The sequence below is a fragment of the Tachypleus tridentatus genome, chromosome 7, assembly GCF_004210375.1.
Source record: "Tachypleus tridentatus isolate NWPU-2018 chromosome 7, ASM421037v1, whole genome shotgun sequence".
In the NCBI taxonomy this organism is placed as follows: domain Eukaryota; kingdom Metazoa; phylum Arthropoda; class Merostomata; order Xiphosura; family Limulidae; genus Tachypleus; species Tachypleus tridentatus.
The window spans coordinates 69,549,179-69,572,602 of NC_134831.1; the positions used below are offsets into that span (position 1 = coordinate 69,549,179).

At 32.2% G+C, this 23,424-nt stretch overlaps 1 protein-coding gene across 1 annotated transcript in view; it reads left to right on the forward strand.

The window, feature by feature from the left end:
* The window catches only part of Rcd5 (microspherule protein Rcd5), a 39,137-nt gene that overhangs the window by 11,789 nt on the left and 3,924 nt on the right, over nucleotides 1–23,424 (forward strand). The window contains exons 4-11 of the mRNA XM_076512335.1: nucleotides 98–136; nucleotides 8,421–8,501; nucleotides 10,057–10,166; nucleotides 15,930–16,038; nucleotides 18,794–18,932; nucleotides 20,075–20,150; nucleotides 22,621–22,649; nucleotides 23,280–23,372. Coding sequence (XP_076368450.1) covers nucleotides 98–136; nucleotides 8,421–8,501; nucleotides 10,057–10,166; nucleotides 15,930–16,038; nucleotides 18,794–18,932; nucleotides 20,075–20,150; nucleotides 22,621–22,649; nucleotides 23,280–23,372 — 676 coding nt within the window. The remainder of the gene's footprint in view (nucleotides 1–97; nucleotides 137–8,420; nucleotides 8,502–10,056; nucleotides 10,167–15,929; nucleotides 16,039–18,793; nucleotides 18,933–20,074; nucleotides 20,151–22,620; nucleotides 22,650–23,279; nucleotides 23,373–23,424) is intronic.

Genomic DNA, 23,424 nt, shown 5'->3' on the forward strand with positions numbered 1-23,424 from the left:
TTTCAAAATGTTTAGTACTTTAGTATGACAACATAAGTTAACTTTTTGTCACTTTTTATACTTTTAACATTTCATAAAATTTGTTTTTATCTTCTAGACCTCTAAATCTTCATCAAAACGAGTGAAAAAATCCAAGGTAAGAAATTATGTATTCAACTGCATGTACGGAAACAAATTATAAATAGGTATTGAATTTGTATTTTGAGGTAATACTGGAATCTTCTTCAAACTATATGTAGTATGAGACTTTTAATTAATTTTTAATTTAAAAGATTGCTTATTTATATAGATATACCAAAAAGATGATACTTTTCAGTAGAGAAAAATTCTATTTGTCAGATAAATTGTGATGTGTTTAAAGCATTTGATTTAAAATGTTTTTTCTTTGTTTGAGTAGCTGAGATGTCAAAAATTTGCTAGGTATTTATTGGAAGAAACTTAATTTAGGATGTTAGCAAATGTAATAAAATATTACATGCTCCATAGCTGAACTAGTCAAAATTATCGAATTTGGTATGAAATCACCCAAAACTTAACATATAAATCAACAAATTTATTTGTAAAAAACTCTCAATTATTAATATATCTTTATTTTAAAAAGTTTCAGTGATGCTATATAAAATAATTAGAGAAGATCATAGCTAGAGTCAGTTAATTCCAATGTGGTTTTTTTTAAAAATTTAATTGAGGTAAAGGGTGGTTTGTGTAATTAAACTTTAGTTTGGATGATTTACAGGGTAGATCTGTGAGTTAATATTCTTGAGTTGAATTTTTGCTAGTGGTAGTTTCAGAGGAGGAACTCTTTCATGCAAAGTAAGACTGTCTTTGCACATACTTCATTGAAAAAAGAAACTTTAAGCCATCCTTTCTATATTATGAAACTGGTTGCTGTCCTAAACTTTTGGAATGTTGGCTTCCATTAATACAGGTAGCACCTCATTCCATAAACCAGTCACTCTGTTAGAAAATTAAAATTGTCTTAACTGGAGCTTAACTATTTTTTTATTTTATCAAATATTAAACTAGTGTAAGTCATTGCCCTTTGTTAGATTAGGCATTAGACCAAAACAGTAACTAATATTCCCAGTGTCTGTAGAAATAGTTATCTCTTTTGACTTCTAATTGTTGTCTATATGCTACATGTCTGTTAGCTTCTTGAAGAGAGTACTGTCTCAGTAAGTTACCTATCACTATGTTTGGATTCTTTTCTTAAGTTGATGATGTTGAGTAGGTTCCCATTTACAATATTCATTATCCAAACTTTCAGCAGTAGCTCAACATCATAAATGTGGTAAGAAATACCCATGGTCTAAAAAAGAATTTGAGCTCTCAAGTATGCATTTTTTAACACAACATTATGGTTACTAGGTAAGAATGCCTCAAAACTTTTTACAATTTATCCAACTTTTCAAGTAAGCTATAACCTTTTTGCTTAGACAGGTCAAAGGGCACATCATGACATTTTGGGAGAGTTATTTTCAAAATTTTATTAAATAGCTTTGCTATTACTTATGTCAGAGGGTTTCTTATCAAAATGGTTATGTTCCAAATTTTAATGTTTTAATTTAAAAGGAAATATAAAGAAAAACATTTCTTGTGTGTCACATAATACATCAAGTTGTGTTATTGTTCCATTTATAATTAATTGTGCTTACCCACACCATATGTGCAGTAGTTAACAAATTATTAACTCAAATTTGAGATACTAACAAGTTATAATTAAAAATAAGAAAATCCTACCTATGAGTTGCTGAGATATGTTTATTTAACCAATCTAGTAGTTTGGCTCCTCCTACTATTCCATTCTTTCAAACCCTCTTGTCTAGTTTCACTTTATTTTATTTTTCTTAGAGTTTACAACCAATAGAGAGAGCAATTACTTGTATTCATAAATTTTATAACTGTTTGTAAAAAGCTCGAAGAGAAATGGTAATTTCACTGAAACTGTTGAAATGTGACAACAAAGTTGTTGCTTTGGAGCGAAATGGGATATTTTAAACTTGCATAAAGTTTGTTTAGACACCCAAATAAATTACAGGTGTTTTGTGCGCTTTTGTATTGTAAGTTGATACATTTTATATTATTTTGTATGCATTTTTGAAGAGTAAAAAAATTAATAGCTCTCACCCTATATTTGGAAGAATAAATTAAGCTTACAGTGAGGCTTAGCACGTGCAAAACTTGAGCACAAAGTCTCGTAACCACAGTAAGTACTCAAAATCTTTGTATTTTAAAGTACTTTTTATTTTAACAAAAATAAATGAAATTTGAGCATTTGCAAATAAATAGTAACAATATACATGAATACATAAGTATTTTAGGTGAAATTTCCCTATATTTAGCAAAATACTGCTGTTATAGTTAGAGATATGTACTTTGACATTGAAGGCCTATACAGTTATGCCTGCTGAATTTGTATCATTCTAGTTTGTCTAATCTGGGGTAAAATAAAAACAAATTATGCAACGCTAGCAGTGATAAAACACAAAAACTAGAAAAACTGTATCGATGAACGTGAGTTCACACAAATGTTTTACTACAAGCATATTAGGCATAGTAAACTGATTATGGGACGTGAAGGAGAGCATCTCCACTACATGAATAACAAAAGAAAATTTTACAAATAATATGAGTTAAAATTTGATGTAATAAGTAACTGCTGTTGTACTTTATGAATGTGAAATTATGAATTATGAAATTATTATAAATAGTTAATAAGTGGCCTATATGTAGGTTTGTTTTTTTTGTTGTTTTTTTTTGAGTGATAATTTGTGAATCAGAGCTTTCTTCAAGTAGATTAACTTTTCCTTATGGCAAAAATGCAGGAGTTGTACTTTCTGTGACTTTTCTCCTAGTTTGTGTGATGTTAATAGGTACCAAGTTTTTTTATACAGTATGAATGCTTTGTCTATAAAAACAATATAGAAACTAGTTTTTATGTAATTTAGTTATGGTCTTGTATGCGTGTGTGCTTGTGAGTTGTAATTAAGTGTATGGTAAAGTTTTTTGTCTGTGATACTGATGATGTGATGTCCTTTTTCTTGCTGGAACTGGTGATATTTTTAATGTTGTTAATGTGTAGAGTAGTTTAAAAGATGAAAATTTGAGGGTTAAGCTTTTCATAATTATAGATTTTGATTCTTTTATGTAGAATTACATTGATATGATTTTCAGTGGATTTGTAAAATGGATCAGTATGGTGAAACTTGTGATAGTGGTTTGTATTGTGTAAGTTTGTTTTGAAACTGGTTGTGGCAGTTTATGTGGTGAAATTAGACTCAATCCTTGGTAATCATCTGGAAGTTTTCTAAACAGGCCCTCTGGCTCTTCAGCAGAGTGACTTGCCACTGGTGAATTTTTTTCTCAGAAGCTAACCACTTGGTCATTCTCTTGCTGACATACTTTCGAAGATTATCACAGTGAATAACCTTTTGCTTAGAATACATGTTTTTCTGGATTATTTAAACCTCATTACTGATTCTTTTTACTAAAATATTTACTTTACTTTAGTGTTACTCTCTTTTAGGCCTGGCATGAGCTGATGGGTATGGCACTTGACTGCTATGTGTATCGTGGGTTTGGATTCCTGTTGCACCAAATGTTGCTTGCTATCACTGAATAATTAGCTTTAAGCAATGTTTCTTGCCTAAATATCTTTCAGTTTATTGTTAGATCACAGTATTTTCTTCATTATTATCTTTGGATGTCTATCTTAGAGTCTGCTCTGTTGCACATGGGATTAGTTGCATTTATCATCTCATGTTGGTGCAACAAGCAGATATATCTTACATATATATCTAAAAATGGCTGACATACTTTCGAAGATTATCACAGTGAATAACCTTTTGCTTAGAATACATGTTTTTCTGGATTATTTAAACCTCATTACTGATTCTTTTTACTAAAATATTTACTTTACTTTAGTGTTACTCTCTTTTAGGCCTGGCATGAGCTGATGGGTATGGCACTTGACTGCTATGTGTATCGTGGGTTTGGATTCCTGTTGCACCAAATGTTGCTTGCTATCACTGAATAATTAGCTTTAAGCAATGTTTCTTGCCTAAATATCTTTCAGTTTATTGTTAGATCACAGTATTTTCTTCATTATTATCTTTGGATGTCTGTCTTAGAGTCTGCTCTGTTGCACATGGGATTAGTTGCATTTATCATCTCATGTTGGTGCAACAAGCAGATTTATCTTACATATATATCTAAAAATGGCTCGTTTGGGTCGAGAAAATTTTTTTTACGTAGAGGAGTGAACAACGTTTCGACCTTCTTCGGTCATCGTCAGGTTCACAAAGAAAGAAAGAGATAACTGACCGGAAGCTGACCACATGTTTGAAAGGGGTTGTGTAACTGAGTGTCAGAATGTAGAGGGCAGGCTTAGATGTTTGAATATATAATTTTATATTATTTATTTTTATTATTATTATAGGTATAAAGGTGTTCCTTTGTATTGGTTTATTTTGGGCTTAAATTGTTGTATAAGTAAGGCTTCTTTAATTTTGTGTTTGTTTATGTTTGTTTCTTCATTTACTATTTGAGTGTTTTCTACAGTTATGTTGTGGTTATTTGATTTGCAGTGTTTGAAAACGTGTGAAGGCGACTTTTTGCGTTCTTTGAATCTGGTTTCTATTTTTCTACTTGTTTCTCCAATATAGAAATCATGGCAGTTATCACATTGTATTTTATAAATAATGTTGGTGTGGTGTTTGTCAGTGTAGTTTTAACATAGTATAGACCTCAGTTTTGTGCCTGGTTTTTGAATAAATTTGGTGTTAACTGGAATGTCATATTTTGTTACTAGTTTTTACCAAATGTTGATTATTTTTCTGCTGATGTTGGGAATATATGGTATGCAGCAGTATATGGTTTTGTGATATTTTGATTCGTGAGACATATTTACTTTTGGTGATTGATTTTGCTTTCTGTCTAGGTGTATGCGTATAATGTTTTCTACGGTTTGTGGAGGAAACTTATTGATGTTAATGAAGTTTTGTTTTATTTTGTCTGATTAATTGTTAATCTTATCTGGTGAGCAGAGTTTTATGGCTGTGTTTATTTGGTTTCTTAGTATGTTGAGTTTTTGTTTTGTTTCATGTGCTGAGTCCCAAGGAATGTATAGTCCAGTATGGGTGATTTTTCGATGGATTTCTGTTTTAAATTGTGTGTCGGTTCTTGTAATTTTGAGGTTAAGAAATGATATTTGATTGCTTTCTTCCTGTTCACATGTGAAGTTAATGTTGGGATGTATAGAGTTAATGTGATTGAAAATATTAAGTGTGTGTTCTGTAGATGTGAATCCCGCAATCGTGTCGTCTACATATCTGTTCCAGTACAGTGGTGGATGTAATGCTGTGATAATTGCTTGTGTTTCAACTTGACATTATTGGTCATAATGGACAATCTGATTTATGAGGTTTGGGGATGCCAGTTGATGGTCTAGGTTCCTCAAACCAGAGATTTAGACTTATACAACGAAACATAAACCAAATCAACACTAGGAATGGCAGAGACAAAAAGATCTGCCACAACAAAAAACTAGAAAAACTAAGATGCAAACAACAGAAAAAACATCAACATGACAAACCGTTGACTAACCTCATAATTAACAGATCTGACCGACAATTAAACACAGGTGAGATACATCTACTTAACAAAGGACTCAACTTCGCAATAGCACCTAGGTACATTCCAACCTTAGAAATCAAAACATGTTTGGAGAATCTAGCCAAGAGACTTTTGATACTTTCCACAGAAAACAATCGAAAACAACCAACAGAAAGAAGACAGCTTCCACAATTTTATTGACATCCAACAGCCAAACTTTCCAGGTAAATTTAAAAATTTATATTTTCCAAATACACCTAAAAACAACATTTTAAACGATTTTTTCAAAGAATTTTCTCACAAAACCATCAACATAATTTCACAAAATAGAAAGTTAAAAAATAATCTTACAAAAAAGAGATATTAATTCCATTAAAAACCTAAAACAAGACAAAAACATTAAAATTCTAAAAGCACATAAAGAAAACGCTATAGTCATAATGAACACGAAGGAATACATCCAAAAAAGAAGAACATCCTATCAGACACAAACAAATTTAAACCAATACACACAAATCTAACAAAGACACACGAAACGCAACTAAACAAAATACTACTAAAAATGAAAAAAGCCAACACAATTTCACAAACACTTTATTCCTACCTACGCAAAACCGACTCACACCACAAATATACAGCATCCCCAAATCTCATAAACTAGATTGTCCATTACGACCAATAATCTCTACGTACGAATCGTTTAATTACAATCTTGGGAAATACATAGCATGGGCATTCTCCAAATATGTTATATCAGCCAGCTAATTCATCCAAGACTCTTTTAATTTCAAGTCTAATCTTAATCAACTTAATCATAAAGCCTTAATGGCCAGTTTCGATGTTATATCCCTCTTTACAGAAGTTCCAATCGCTGAAGCCTGCAAGATAGCCTTAGAACTCTATATCCGAGACCCTAACCCATCTATAGACATTCCCAGTAACCAATTAGCAGCTCTCATAGAATTCACCACGATGAAGACAAACTTCATGTTCAACAACCACAACTGTATACAAACAAATGGCCTAAGCATGGGCATCCCAGTATCACCAGTTATAGCCAATATTTTTATGACACAAGTTGAAACACAAGCAATTAACACAGCATTACATCCACCACTGTACTGGAACAGATATGTAGACGACACGATTGCGGGATTCACATCTACAGAACACACACTTAATATTTTCAATCACATTAACTCTATACATCCCAACATTAACTTCACATGTGAACAGGAAGAAAGCAATCAAATATCATTTCTTAACCTCAAAATTACAAGAACCGACACACAATTTAAAACAGAAATCCACCGAAAAATCACCCATACTGGACTATACATTCCTTGGGTCTCAGCACATGAAACAAAACAAAAACTCAACATACTAAGAAACCAAATAAACACAGCCATAAAACTCTGCTCACCAGATAAGATTAACAATGAATCAGACAAAATAAAACAATACTTCATCAACATCAATAAGTTTCCTCCACAAACCGTAGAAAACATTATACGCATACACCTAGACAGAAAGCAAAATCAATCAACAAAAGTAAATATATCTCACGAATCAAAATATCACAAAACCATATACTGCTGCATACCATATATTCCCAACATCAGCAGAAAAATAATCAACATTTAGCAAAAACTAATAACAAAATATGACATTCCAATTAATACCAAATATATTCAAAAACCAGGCACAAAACTGAGGTCTATACTATGCAAAAACTACACTGACAAACACCACACCAACATTATTTATAAAATACAATGTGATAAGTGCCATGATTTCTATATTGGAGAAACAAGTAGAAAAATGGAAACCAGATTTAAAAAACATAAACCTTCCCATGTTTTGAATACTGCAAGTCCAATAAACGCATAACCATAGAAAACACTCAAATAGTAAATAAGGAAACAAACATAAACAAATGCAAAATTAAAGAAGCCTTACTTATACAACAACTTAAGTCCAAAATAAACCAATACAAAGGAACACCTTTATACCTATATTAAAAAATAATATAAACGAGCCATTTTTAGATATATATTTCTCTACAAGTGGGTTTTCTCGACATTGCTGAGATTTATCTTACAGTATTACAAAAACTTTTCCTCGTAGTGAGACACTCAGGGTGCTCTCACATCCAGTGGATATTGATGTTGAAAAAGTCGTATAAAGATCAAATTCTAAATTTAAATTTTTAGTGGATAATGGCAGTTTTTTGAGAACCTGTCCAAAATTTAATTATGCACTCAAAGGGTTTACTGTGGTTTGTCAACTCATATTGTGTGATTGTTTTTCTGTAATAAGACTGATGTGGTAGTAAAGTATGTAGTCTGATTATGATGTAGTTCTAAATTGGAGTTAAACATAATTTTTTGTGTAACAGAGGTGTTATTTGTTTTGCATGTTGGAAGGATAAAAAGTTGTGTGGTATGTTTAGTGCATAGTAAAAGTTTAGTTTTGTGAATTGGAATTTTGTATACAAGAATTTTGGAAAATATAAAATGAATTTGTTTTGCTTATTAAAGTTGCAGTGTTTCCATATATTGGGGTTGAATGGAATGTTTTTTGTTTAATGGAATTTCATTTTATATGGTGATTATGTGATTCTCTAACTTACTAGAAGCTATTATAGTGGAACTGTAAGATGACTATGTTATCTATACTTGTGTTTAGCTCAATAAATTTGTATTCCAGATATCATAGTAAATAGAGATCTCACTAGCGGTATATTTTTTTTTCTAATGAAGTTGATTGTTAAGAATATCAGGTTAATGATTGTTTCTTTTTTTCAGAAAAATCAGTCATCGCATACCAAAAACATTGGTCGATGGAAACCTACTGATGATCTTGCATTAATCTTGGCTGTTCAACAGGTTCAGTGCTTTTTGTATTTATATCTTTAATTGTATGCTTATTTACTTATGCTGGTTGGTTGTGTGTTATAAGTTTATTGGTGCAAAGCAATGAAACTACTTGTGTCATACATTTAGTTATAATAGCTATCAAGAAGTATTAAAAATAAAAGATAGAGAGTTAGATAAACCTGTAACCTGTAAAATTCATAAATAAGATCAGTTGAATCAGTGTGACTGTTGCCAATAGCAGTGTCCAACTTCAAAGGCAACTTTGAGATAAAACATGTGAAATGACTGTGTATAGAGATAATAAAACCATTATACATGCATCCTTTCTTAATTTATCATTATACAGGAAATGCGTGGCTCTTGTAGGGATTTTTCATAAGATTTAACCTTTTGTTGCAACTTTGCCTAACCCAAATGACATTTTCAATATGATTTTGGAGTTTCAATTACTGATTGTTTTTGTGACAAGAATAAGGTCTGTTTAAAAGTCTCTCTTTTGTCAGTTATTACATGACATTTTCCTCAGAAGTTAGAAGTTCTTCTAATAAGTTTCATTTTCAAACTTCAACAAAGAAACTGGTTGACTAAATACTACCTTTAAGAGTAGAGCCAGGACTGGTTAGCTGCAGACACAAATAATTTCCCTATTTTGTTGAATTTATTAGCCAAGTTCTTCATGAATAGACCAGGGCTATATTTTTCGTGACTTAAAACTTTGTCAAATTCCATGGAAAATTAAAATGAGACCCAGAATTAATGCAAATACAATTCTAATGTTCTTTCTTTTTTCTTTTAATGAGAATTTTAACTTTTATTATTAATAAAACAAATATCACACTGAACTCATTATCACACAAGTAATTGAAATATTATTTTTCTGATTTAGTTGTTTTATAAACAGCTGCCATTACATAGCAATCATGATAATTATATTCCTGTCAACACATTTTTCTACTTTAGTACTAAAATCCAAGAATGTTGAGGGCTTTGTGTTTCAGTGTTGACCCTGAAGTATTTGTGACTCGGGTAATATAATTTTAATAATAAGGTAAATGTCATCTTTTGATTAGCTCCTGATAGATAACATGCATTATGTTCTATTTCAGTTTCTTGTCATAGTATTGGTATTATCTATATATATATATATATATATATATATATGTAAAACAGCTTGTTTGGGTTGAGAAAATTTTTTACATAGAGGAGCGAACAATGTTTCGACCTTTTTCGGTCATCATCAGAAGGTCGAAACATTATTCGCTCCTCTATGTTAAAAAAATTTTCTCAACCCAAATGAGCCGTTTTTACATATATATTTTTCTCTCATCAGAAGAAGGTAGAAACGTTGTTCGCTCCTCTCTCTAAAAAATTTTCTCAACCCAAACAAGCCATTTTTACATGTATATTTTTCTCTACAAGTGGGTTTTCTCGACATCACTGATTGGTGTTATCTGTTTATATGTAATTTTTAAGTAAAAAAACTTGGATAGATTGAAGTAGACAATGCTTTAATATTAACATGTGGTTTTTTCTTCCCCTTTTGTATTTTTCTTGTGATTATCAGACAAACGACCTGACAGTGGTTTATAAAGGTGTTAAGTTTTCCTGCAAGTTTACCCTCCAGGATATTCAAGAAAGGTGGTATGCTCTTCTGTATGACCCAGTAATCTCTAAGTAAGTATGTGTTTTAGAATTGAATTATCATGTTCAAAGAGTTCATAATTTGAGTGCTCTCAAGCTATGAAACACTGTTAGAAATAATTTTGGAAATTTTGCTTTGATAAACATTTTGTGTACTTGCATGTTATTTGAGAACTTGCATATATGTAGGTAAAACTATTTATAATCGTTTTTAAGAAGAGTATTACCGTATACATGAGTATATGCATGAATATGAATTTACTCATTGTGTTAGGCTTAAAAATTGTTAAAACTGACAGGAGTGACAAAATAAAGCTTTCAGCATGCAGAAAGCTTAATGTTTTTGTTACTATTCTTAAGAGGTGTTATAGACTTTATCAATTTACATTACTAAAATGTATAATCATACAGTAGGTGATAGTGTATTGTCAAGATCATTTGTATAAGGATGTTCGAAAAATAATGGCAGATTTTTATTCTAAAACTTTAGTTATTTATAGGGATAAGAAACCCATCTTTATTTACAACTTCATATATACCATTGAAAAACCAAAGCTTTCTTCTTTTCAGTAGTGCTTTTATTCTTTTCTAACACTTTAGTTTGAATATTTCAGACCTTTACAATTAATGATAGAAAAAAATGTTGCACATCATTTTTTTTGCGTGAATTTAAACTTGATCATAATGCATCATAAACAGCTTGCAACATCAACCGAGCATGGGTCGAAGGAACCACCTTTGAACATACAATAAAGTGTTGGCTTCAAAAGTTTTGGCCCGGCATGGCCAAGCTCGTTAAGGCGTGCGACTTGTAATCTGAGGGTCGCGGGTTTGTATCCCCATTGCACCAAACATGCTCGTCCTTTCAGCCGTGGGGGGCGTTATAATGTGACGGTCAATCCCACTATTCGTTGGTAAAGAGTAGCCCAAGAGTTGGCGGTGGGTGGTGATGACTAGTTGCCTTCCCTCTAGTCTTGCACTGCTAAATTCGGGACGGCTAGCACAGATAGCCCTCGAGTAGCTTTGTGCGAAATTCAAAGTAAACAGATAAATAAATAAAACCAAAAGTTTTGAAATGGAGATGTGAGTCTTGAAGATAAGAAGGAAAGAAGATGTCACTCTGTTGTTGAAAACAACCAACATAGAGCATTAGTGGAAAGAAACCTGAGCCAAACTGTTCAAGAATTGACACAAACTCAGCGAAAATCAGAAAAATTGCCATTTTAAACTGTGCTCTATGCTGATTTTGCTTAAGGGAGGTAAATAATTTCTTGATCAAATTGTCACTTGCAACGAAAAGTGGATTCTTTTTTAACAATAGAAAGTGACCTGCATAGTGGCTTGACTGTGATGAGGCTCCAAAAAAACTTTTCAAATCCAAAGTTACACCAACAGAAGATTATGGTCACTATATGGTGGTCTGCGACTAGTATTATCCATTATAGGTTGTTCAACCAGGGCCATAATATCACTGTGGAGATTTACTGCCAAGAATTGGTAGAAATTCATAGAAAGTTGCATGAAACAATACCAATATTAGTCAGTTAAAGAGGACTTATCTTGTTTCATGATAATGCTGGGCCACATGTTGCTCAAATGACACACCAGCAGCTCAACAAAATGGGCTATGAAACATTGGCTCATCCTCCTTACTCCTCAGACCTGTTGCCCACTGATTACTACTTTTCCAAGTATTTGGACAACTTTTTACAAGACAAAGGGTTCAACAACAGAGCAGCAGCAGGGAATGGCTTTAAAGAATTTTTGAGTTCTAAGACTTCAGAGTTTTATTGTTATGGCATAAATAATCTTGTTTCTCATTTGACCCCTCAGTGTGGATTTCTGTACGTGGTAAGAGAACTTCACAGAAAAGGTTCTGTTCTTTCAGTTTATCTCCTCTGGGATCTAAACATCAACCTATGTGTTTGCTGTGCATAGCTACACATGAAGGGGAGGAGAGGATCCTGATGGTTGAAGGGTCCAACCTTGACACACCATTTTGACCTTGAATTCTTGTAGATGGGCAACTGTGGATGGCCACCTCAGGGTCATTCAGCTGATCCACTTTGGCAAGGGTCAGTGGAGTGCCAGTGTAGGACGTTCTCAACAGGTGTTGTGGACTTTGTGTTTGATGCTGGCGTTTTGGTATAGTGTTCACAAAACCTTGGAATTGTAGTGCATTCCAATGTCCTAATTTTGATGTTTACATTGCCACCATGAAAACAGATTATCTAAATTGCAAAGTATGGCAATATATTACAATTGTTTCAGATGTTTCCAATGTCAGTGGTACATTCACTCAAAAATATCACGTCGTGATTCATTGACATGTACTTGTGGTGGTGGCGGCAAGGACCATGATGCCTGTGAATTTGAAATGGATTCTCATTGTATTAATTGTAGTAGCTCTTGTTCATTTTACTTTTGTTCATGCCTCATGTGGGTGGAAGAAAAAGAGGTGCAGTGTTTGAAAACGGTTCACAACATTTCTTATCTTGAAGCTCGGAAATTACTGTCCATCACTGTATGCTGTTGCACTCCATTACACTGCTACAGTGGGAGTGCAGACAGATCTCTCCGTGCCTCCAAAAGAATGGTTTTCAAACCAGGTGAGAGGTATGTTGTCTTCTATGGTTAAGAAAGTTAATGAGTCAATGTCAATACCCATTTTTGTACCTACCATTCCTTCCAGCAAATCGCCAGATCCACTTTCTTTGGTTTCAGGTTTGGGCATTTACTTGAGTCCATCTTCTTCTCTGGCCCTGAGATGCAGAATGATTATTAGTTCACATCCTCAGTTGCTGGAATATTCTTTGAATGACAGAGACTTACCCACTCTACCCAGGAGAGGCTCATGGAAGTAACTAGACCTACTTCTAATAAAGAGAAGAGATGTGGTTGAAAATGAAACAGGTCTTTACCCAGTTCTCTTCCACATAAATAAATATGGCCACATTGATACAGCAGAACTGTCAAGGTTTTCATTCTAATTTAAATGATATCAAGGTGTTGATTGATTCCTATCATCCTGTGTGTCTTTCCTCACAGGAAACATTTCTAAAACCTGCCAATACAGTTAACCTTTGGTAGTTTTCTTTATACAGAAATGACAGGTTGTGTAATGGTTGATCAGCATGTTCCTGTCCTGTCTTTGCTACTCGACACACCCTTGGAGGTCATAGCCATTTGCGTTTCCTAGTGTTGTAATCGATGCCACCCAACTTGCATGTCCCAGTGGAAGTTGGACCAGGCCAACTAAACCTCTTTCACTGCTATTGCAGAACCTAATTCTGCTATTGTCTGTAAGCCATCAATAGATAATTGTGTGGCAGCAGTGACTGACTATTACCCAGGCAGCTGCTTCGTGTATTCCTAAAACCTCAACACATTTTCCATGATATCCTTGTCCATGGTGGAATCCTGCCTGCTGCTTGGTACAGAAGGCTAAAAAATGAGCCTAGGATACCTTTTGTAGGTATTGCACACTCTCGAACCACATTGCTTTTCAGCATGCCCATACATATGCTCGGCATGTAAGATGTCAAAGCTAGAAGGAATCTTTGATTAAATTCACAACCAACATTTCTTCTACTACCAGTTCCAAAGTGATATGGGACAAAATTTGGAAAGTCAGTGAGCAGTATAATTCTATCCCCCTTTTGATCTTGCTTTCTCTTGGTGAACGCTTTTCTCATGTATATAGCACTTCTGCTTTATCCCCCCACCTTCTTAGCTGTCAGTACTCAAGCAGAGTGATCACCTCTTTCATTTTGGGCTGATCTCTATGACTATAATCATCCCTTTACGATGGTGGAACTTAAGCTTGCTCTTCATCAGTATGGCAGTACATCAGACAGACATGATGATATTCTCTGTGAGATACTGTGCCATCTCCCTCTCCTGCTTCTCTTGCTACTCCTCTGGTTGTTTTTAACTGGATCCAGCAGGAGAATGCTTTTCCTGATATGTAGTGCCAGGCTATTGTCCTAACTTTCTCTAAGCCTGGGAAGGATCACAAGATTCCTTCAAGCTATCATCCATTTGCTTTCATTAGAGAGGGTGGTTAATGCTCATGTTGTTTGGTTCCTTGAATCAAACAATCTTTTCTCGCCCACTCAGTGTGGGTTTCGACCCTAGACCACTTGATTTAACTTGAAAAATCGGTCAGAAAAGCCTTTCTCAACTGACAATATCTTGTGTCAGTATTCTTTGACCTTGAGAAAGCTTGCAATAGTATGTGGAGATATGGCATCCACATGAGACCTCCACTCATGAGTTGTGTGGCCATTTGCCCATTTTTATTAATTTTGTTAATGGGTAGGCGATTCCAAGTTTGTGTGGGTTCTACACTTTTCCGTTCTTTCTTAGAGGAACATGGAGTCCCTCAGGGCTGTGTCTTGAGTGTCACACTTTTCATTATAACATTAATGCCATCACTGGACAGCTCCCCACTACCATTCCATTGCAAATTGGCTCTGTGTTAAGAACTTTCACATTTTGTGTCAGTTGTCAAACATGAATTTTATTGAGCAGCAGCTACAGCCTGTCATCACTCACTTACTGAAGTGGACCACAGCAAAAGGTTTTAACTTTTCTGTCTCTAAAACTGTTTGCATTCACTTTTGCTGGTAATGAGGTGTTTGCTCCGATCCTGATCTCCGTGTCAGTGAAGTTTACTGCAGCTAAGTCTGTCTGCTTTGGTGTTATTGCTGCCGTATCTTTTTCCATACATGGACTATGATATGGTCCTGTATTTGAGGCTTAGCTCTGCACCAGTTGACAGTTGACTTGGAGTGAGTAACGTGTTAACAAGCTTTTAAAGATAAAACCCTCGATTAGACTTTAGCTGTCTTTTTTCTGTAAGGATTGGAATGAGGAAGTTGTGTCCAAACTAGGCTACTCATTGGTCACAGTTTTTTAACTCATCATTTTCTTTTATTTGGGACTGATGCACCAACATGTGGTCTGTGTGACACTCAGGTCACAATAACACACATCTTACTGCTGTGCTGTCCCTACGACTCTGAATGATTACGCCATTTTCGACATGTTTTGTTCGCAGGCTTACCCATTGGTGATGGTGACACTATCTACCTTACAAATGTTTTTTTGAGGGCAGTTGGTCTTTCTAATGCTATTTTAATTTTTAATGAGAAATTGGACTTTGTTTTGTTTTAACATGATTCCTTTTCACAAATTTTGAGAATTATACTTTATTTTTTAATCAGTTGTTTGGCACAGATAGCTTTGTTGTTTTGACATAAAATGTCAAACAACCAACCATTCTCACTGGCAAAAGTTTATGGATTCATTAGGTTCATATTTTAATTGATAAAGTTGCTTTTAAATGATTTTATTTCTTATTACAGTTAACACTTTAAATCCACTATTATTTTTTGAAAAACTTTATAATAAATTCACAATAGTGAACTTACAAAATATTTTTGATATACACATTTATACTTTTGTTAATGGAAAGTAGTATCCCTTGAAGAAAGCACATTTACATTTACTCACAAAAATTTGGTCTGTATGTACCAGTAGGTAATCTGACAGGTTTGTTTCAATGACACTTTTTAGTGATGTTTATGTTTCTTACATGTTAATTTTTTTTAAATATATAGAATGTATTATGTGTGTGTGTGTAACCTACTTACAAAGAAACGACATAACTTTTAGGTATTTTCTATCCGATAAATAGAATGATTACATTGATTGCACCAGGTTACATGTATGTTTTGTATAACATAAGAAACAGATAAAAATGAATGAAAAAATTTTATTTTCTTTGTTTAGAGTTGCAGTGACTGCCATGCGACAGCTTCACCCTGACATTGTAGCCCAAGTACAAGCCAAATCACTTTTTAACAAGGATGAGGAGAAATTGTTGTCAACAATAAATTCTGTAAGTACATTTTATTTATAATGTAATTTTCTTTATGCACAAAATATAAACTTTTAGTATAAATAAAGTATTTGCAGAAGTTAGTATTTATATTGCTGTTTTCTTGCAGGGTGAAGGAATCATTATGAAAAGGTAATATTATGTGTCAGTGACCAAGTAATAATATGTTATGATTAACTTGCTAGTAAAATATTTAGAAGCCTAAAGTTTTTAAGAGAGGGTGTTGCAGGAGGGATCAGATTTTTTTATTTGATAGCTCTGTAACCAACCATAATTAAAGGCTATGAAATTATGGTGTGCCTGAGCAATGACTAGTGATCAGTTTGTTTAATTTTGTAATTCTTGAGAGGTGGTGTATAAAAAAGATGAGAAAATACCAAGAAAAAATGTCACATGAGTCATATCAGGGAAAATTCAGGATTTTTAAAAATATTGCCTTATAAAATTAAAACTTATATGCTATCAAAGTATGCATTATTAGCTATGATTTTGTGCTATGCTAATTGGTAGAACATAAACAAAAGGTTGTTTAATAAATTTTTGAATGTAAGATACTAAATATTTGTGTCACGTGCAATAAAGGAAACTTGGGGTGAAATGGTTAAAGTCCAATAGGTTTGAACCTTTGATTGGTAGCTAACCTTCTGTACCACTTATTCTGACTTTGACTTGATGTTTTTTGGGGTTTTTATAAGCTACAGAAAAATTGCAGCTATGTCTTTTTGTTACAAAACTACATCTTTGAATAAATATTAATTATTTTAACCTTTAAAGTGGTATGAATTTGTTGGTGAACCATTACTAGTTAAAGTTTTCTTAAGCTACTGTTGTTTCCTTTGAATAATTATTAATTATTTTAACCTTTAAAGTGGTATGAATTTGTTTTGTTTTTTTTTTAAATTTTGCACAAAGCTACTCGAGGGCTATCTGTGCTAGCCGTCCCTAATTTAGCAGTGTAAGACTAGAGGGAAGGCAGCTAGTCATCACCACCCACCGCCAACTTTTGGGCTACTCTTGTACCAACGAATAGTGGGACTGACTGTCACATTATAATGCCCCCACAGCTGAAAGGGTGAGCATGTTTGGCACGACGGGGATGCAAAACCGTGACCCTCAGATTACGAGTCACGTGCCTTAACATGCTTGGCCATGCCAGGCCATGAATTTGTTAGTGAACCATTACTAGTTAAAGTTTTGTTAAGCTACTGTTGTTTCCCTAAAATGCAGCCAAAGGCCATATGAAGGAGTCACCTGTTTAAACCACTCACACCACTGTACAGTAGTGTGTTACATGTCAGCAAGTTAAGAGACATTAAAATAAAGTCACTAAGAGATGCTTAGCATTGGAATTTGTACTGTTGAGACATCAGTAAAACAAATGCACAATCCATGAATCATAAGCATAATTATGCAATTTGTTAGCTGCAACATAGCATGACATAAACTTCAAAAGCAAAAAATAAAAAAACTTCTTACTGTTAATTTTGGTTTTATTTATTCTTGAAACTGAATGCTCCTGGGGACCCTGTGCAAGTACATACAGTATATTTTATTGACTGTCTAAACCCTGTATCATCTCGCTTTCTATTTTTTATTTGTGATGATTTGGCTAATGAGTGTGCTTCATAAATATCTTTAATATTTAACTTAAGATGGTCTTATAAAATGACCAAAAAGAAAAATTTTTGGAAGACATGCTGGATTGTTGAAATAAGATAGTTATTTAAAATTCGTAGAAAGAACCAGACTAGATGCTCTAGTATTTTTCTGGTGTTTAATAACAGATATACAATAAAATAAATGTTAGTCATCAGTAACTAAACACTTCATTCATAAGTTTAAAAGAGCCTGGAAACTGCTTGTTTGTCTTGGAAAAAATTCTGGTATTTTTATTAACCCAAAAGTGGAGGGAACCACCTGAGCCCTGTTTTGTGTTTTCATAATTTTCATTTTTCTAAAAACAAAATAATTGTGGCATAATATCAGTTCTAAGATCTTTTTTGGTTAAAAATTGTTGAAATAGAAGTATAAATTATATAATTATTATTTTTATGCAAGTTTTGAAATTTGATATGAAGGTGCTAGGTAATCATTATAGTATTAACTCCCACAATTTGATGTTTCATTATTTTTATGCCTAATGTTGTAAGTGATTAGTTTAATTAATAGTCAAGTTTATTGCAGCTTATTTTATAAGTAGTTGACCCCTGCCTGAAACTTATAAATATAGTATATTTATCAATGCTATTATATTTTAAAGGATGAAATGTACTGTAATTACCCTGCATGCAACTTTGAAACACCAAATAGAGAATGATGGTAATTAACACTATTTATTTCAAAACAGAAAAGGTTCATCCACGTGTCATTTATTCCTTATGTTCTAAAATCACATTTACTTATTTGTATGAACATTGTTTTTGTTTATGAAAATCATTATAAGCTTTCAGAAAAAAAATATTGTTGATGTTTTGTAAGTTTTCATTTTGAGAAACTAAGAAAACCTCTTGAACAAAATATACCTCATGTTTCTGTCTTATATTATTGTGGTAGTTATTAAAGATATTTTATCTGTAATTGTCACTTTTATATTGTCAATTACATATATTGTGACTTGGATTCAATTTAATTGGTTAAAAATAATTAAGTTAATGTCCAGGAAGTAAACAGTTTCAACCTGAAGATGAAATGTCAAATGATATGCAGAATTGTCAAAGCTTTTTAAGATTTCTGATCTGGGTGTATTTCCATATAGACAAGTCAGCCAACAGTAGAAACTTTCCAGGAGTTACTAGACCAACATCCAGATGTCTTCCTTGTGTCTCGAACTGCCAAAGCTTTATTTACACATTGGTCATATATGAAACAGTATCACCTTCTACCTGACCAGACAGGTAAGCATTGTTTAATGTATTCTAGGTAAATATGTGTCATGAAACACATAAGCTTGCCTGTAATGTTTCATCTAAAATTCTAAAGTGCCAATTTTCAACATTTTCACTGGCTAACTCCTCATATCAATGAAGTTACTGTGCTAGTAAAAACTACTTGTAATGTATACCTGACTGAATAATAAATTAATACTATCATAACACCAAAAAAGACAGTTTAAAATGGAACTGAACTAACAGATCAACAATGTAAGAAATACCTGATATACAAGTAAGTGTTATTTAACATTGACCTCACTAGAACTAGAACAATAAGTAGTGTATTAAAACACAGATAAGTATTACGGGTTGGATATTTTTTTTTATGTGCAGGTAAATTGGTAGACAAAATTAACGGTAGTAAACATGTTGATATATTTACATATTTTAAATTTTTATTGTAAAATTAGTAATTAAATTCAGTGCTACTACCTAATCTCAAAGGCTACGTTAGAACATTTTAACTTAATGAAAATCTTTGAACTAAAATTTCTAATTGTTTAAATATTTTTGAAGAGGGGTGTGTGTGAATATAATAGCAATTATTATTAAAAAGAAAGTTATGTTAATTAGAAGATGATTGAATTCCATTTATTTACTTATCTGTAAAGAAACTATACAGGTTAACTAATGTTTTTTTACACTGTTAAAGGTTTGTCTAAAAATGATAATGTTCGTTGTTTACTTATTTTTTTTGTAATAATCCTTACAGTTTTAGGTAATGTCTGGCTGTTTTTTATTTGGCATTATAATATTAAAAAGCTTCAAGATGAAGGCTGTGACATGAACATCAGACAGACTTTATTTAAGTAGTTGATGTCAATTAAATAAGAAATAAACATGCCATGATGTATTTTTGGATAATAAACTAAGCTGCTTTTCATGTTTTAAAAATTTTTTAGTATATGATAGTGCAACTGAATGAATGTATTGAACTAAAAATTAGTGGAGTTTAAGGTAATATTTATCATGAAAGAAGAAAAGCCTTTAAATGGTTGTGCAATTTTATCATATTAATATTAGCATTCAGTTGGAATAATAGCATATAAGAGTGAAATGAGGTAAAATATACCTTTTAAACAATTACGAAGAATGTTGCATTACAGTACAACCTCTACCCCGTGGAGAACATGTACTGAACTTTTCTGATGCTGAAGATATGTTAGATGATAGTGAACTTCAGTAAGTTGACTTGTCATCATTTCATAATTATCTTAATTTAAGGAACTTTATAGTTTCATAGTTGTTTTGATAATGTAATTGTATTATCTTTGTTATTCATATTTGTGTTATTAATAGCTCTTGTTGTTGTTATTATTGTGGTGAAATTATTAATCTCTGTGCTAATGATAGTTATTGTATATTTGTTGTTTTTATAATGTAGTTGTGCATCTTATTTTGTGGCAAATGTCAGTCATATTTGTCTTTCTGTTTTTCTTATATTGCTGGAGTTGTGTTATTATATGATGGTGAGCATTGATTGTTTTAGAGACGTGTTAGTATCTATGAATTTTAGAGCTTCTGTCATCATGTTTTTTATACTATGTTAGCGATCAGTGGTCACCTCTGTCCTTTTGGTTGTTTTTGCATGTTGTAGGTGCCATCAGACAATATTTTTGTGCTACCTTAGTAAGTATTGGTGCCCTGTTTATATTACTATATGTTATTTTGAATATTACAGTTATGATACAATATGTTTGTATTATCTTACAGAAGTAATCCATCATCTCTTGTGTTTTACAGTTACCATAGTGTATTTTTCTGTTATCTAATATTGTGTATTGGTCATCTTTTTGCTTTTGTTATTTATTATAGTACTTCATTATTATGGGCTGGCAATTAGCATATCTAGGTTATGAATTTGATTCATGACCTGTTGTTCCACACTTCGGGGGTTGTGAGGGTGCTGTATGTGATGTCAAGTCCCACTATTTGGTCCAATGAGAGTTGCCTAATAATTGGTGACAGATAAGGTTGACTTACTGCCTTTCCTCTAGTCAGTTCAGAATTAGGGATGACTATGAGCAAATAGCTTGTGTAATTTTTTGCAAACTTCTGAAACAAACCATGAAATTACAGTTATTATCAAGGCTTGATTTAAGTATTTTCCTCGGTAGTATTATTTATTTTGTCAAATGTTTGTGGTTGATAAGAAAAGTCCCTCACTAGCAAGTAGCAAAAATTAAAACTATTTGGTTAAGCAGCAATGAAACTATGAAGCTTGAGGTATCTAAATATTACGTTCTTGACGTAGTTCATGACTTGACATAACAAGTATTAATGCCAGTATGTAGTCTCAAAAATGTAATACATTCGTAAAAAAATGTTGCTGCAGACTGTGGTTCAGATTAAAATTATATTTTAAAGGCCAGTAGTATAATAATAAAAGAATAGATAAAAGCAACTATTAATACAGAATGAAGTAAATACTTATTGAAATACATTACTACTACAGTTTTTTTTTTTTTTTACTAACAAACAACAAAGTTGAACTAACTTTTGACTTAACAACTGTTTAAATTATGCACAAATTGAAACATTTTTATAATGAAAAAGTAACAATTTAGGAATGTTTTAATATGAATTATCACAGAGAAAGTATTTCAACATCATAAGTTTATTTGTTAGCTTTAAAAAACCCATTTTATGTATCTAGAAAATGTGGTAATGTTTGTTTTTTATTTAAACATACAAGAAATACTGTTATTTTTTGTTTAATCATTTTAAATAAAAGTTAGCAGACAGCCCTTAATATAAAGTTTTCATTGCAACATTTATTTAAATAGCCTGTTTACAATCTGAGAATGTGATTAACATCACAAAGCTTCATCTTGTTCAGCTGTTTTCGGGTGGTCAGTCATTGGATTATAACCTGAGAAATTAGTTTATTTTGACAAGAATACCCTTAAAAGCTTCATAGTTTTCATTTTATCAAAACAAGTAAATAAATTAGTGAAATAAAAAAATCTTATTTATAATGAGAATGTCCAAGAGGTTATGTTGATTGCTTATATTTCACATATAGGTATTGAGTTCACAGCATGAAACACTATTTAAGAAAGGAAATGTTTTTGTTTTTTTTATCTAGGGATTAATTATTTGTATTACATATAGATACATATATGTTAGCCTGAATATCTTTGTCAGTATTTTTTAATAAAATTTTGTTTCTTCATAACTGAAAACAAACAAAACATTTCCTATTTTCTTTTTCAGTTTCAATCATTTAAATGTCCTCATTCAAAATAACATAAAACTAGTTTCTAAATTCACTGGATTTTTTATCTTTTTTTTTACCTTAATATTTATAGGCACTTCACTTGGTCATGTAACTTTTGGAGATAGAAACACCACTTTTAATGTTGGAAGATACTCTGACAATAAGATTAATTAATTTATATTATGCAGTAGGCTTGTTGTAGCCAATTCTTTTATTTTAATTATTGATGTACTGTCACAAGAAAATCTGTGCTTAGAATGTTTGTTAGCTTTAGAATCTGTGAGGTAATTAATATCAAATAAACGTCAGTAAAATGTATAATGCACAAATGCCATTTCTCTTAGTTGTTTGACAGTATTAACAAATGTAAATTTTGTTTCTGTTGTAGAAAACCTTCACGATACTGAAATTTGTCTTTCCGTTATTTTTCAGAGATGAAAGAGACGAAGCACTTGACCAAGGTATTTACATAAAATTATTATTGTTGTCATGAAGTGTTGTTAGCTGTGTATTATCTATAGGATCTGTTTAGTTGTTACTGTTCCAATATCAATAAAATTATAAATTGTTTAAACTTTTTTCTGTAATGTTGACTTTTTAAGTACTCTCAGGAAAATATTTAATTCTGTCATGACTGGTGAGCATCTTTCATCTGGTAAGTAAAAATATTTCTAACTCTTTTTCAGTAATTTCCAAATGACTTATTTTAAAGTTGATATTTTGTAATTTTTTTAAATACATATTTAATGTAACTTACAGATGATAATTTGAGATAGTGTTCCAGCTTTTGTATGTTCAGTTGCAAGGAATCTTGCATGTATGTACAATACATCCTTTTTTAAAAGCATTTTTCAGTGTATCCCAAAGTACAGGCTTAAATTTGCTAATAAACTTTCAAAATGTTTATGAGAAATTAAATTTAAACATTTGAGTCATTTGGCAGTTCAGTTACCTTTTATTTTCAAGACAGTTGCATATTTCATCTTTCCTGCAAGCCCTGCCAAGCAAAAAAAAAAAATAAACATTCTTGATAGTGTTAATAAATAAAAATTTATCCTAATTTATGCTGTATATATTTTCTTTGAAACAAGAACTTGCCCTCTCTGATAGAAGAATCAAGCGAGAAATCCGACAGTTAGAGAATGAACTACCCAAGTGGCAGGTATTGGTCGATAGCATCACAGGTCAGTTTAATATAACTTTTAAACAGCTTGAGAATGAATGCTGGAGAATGAA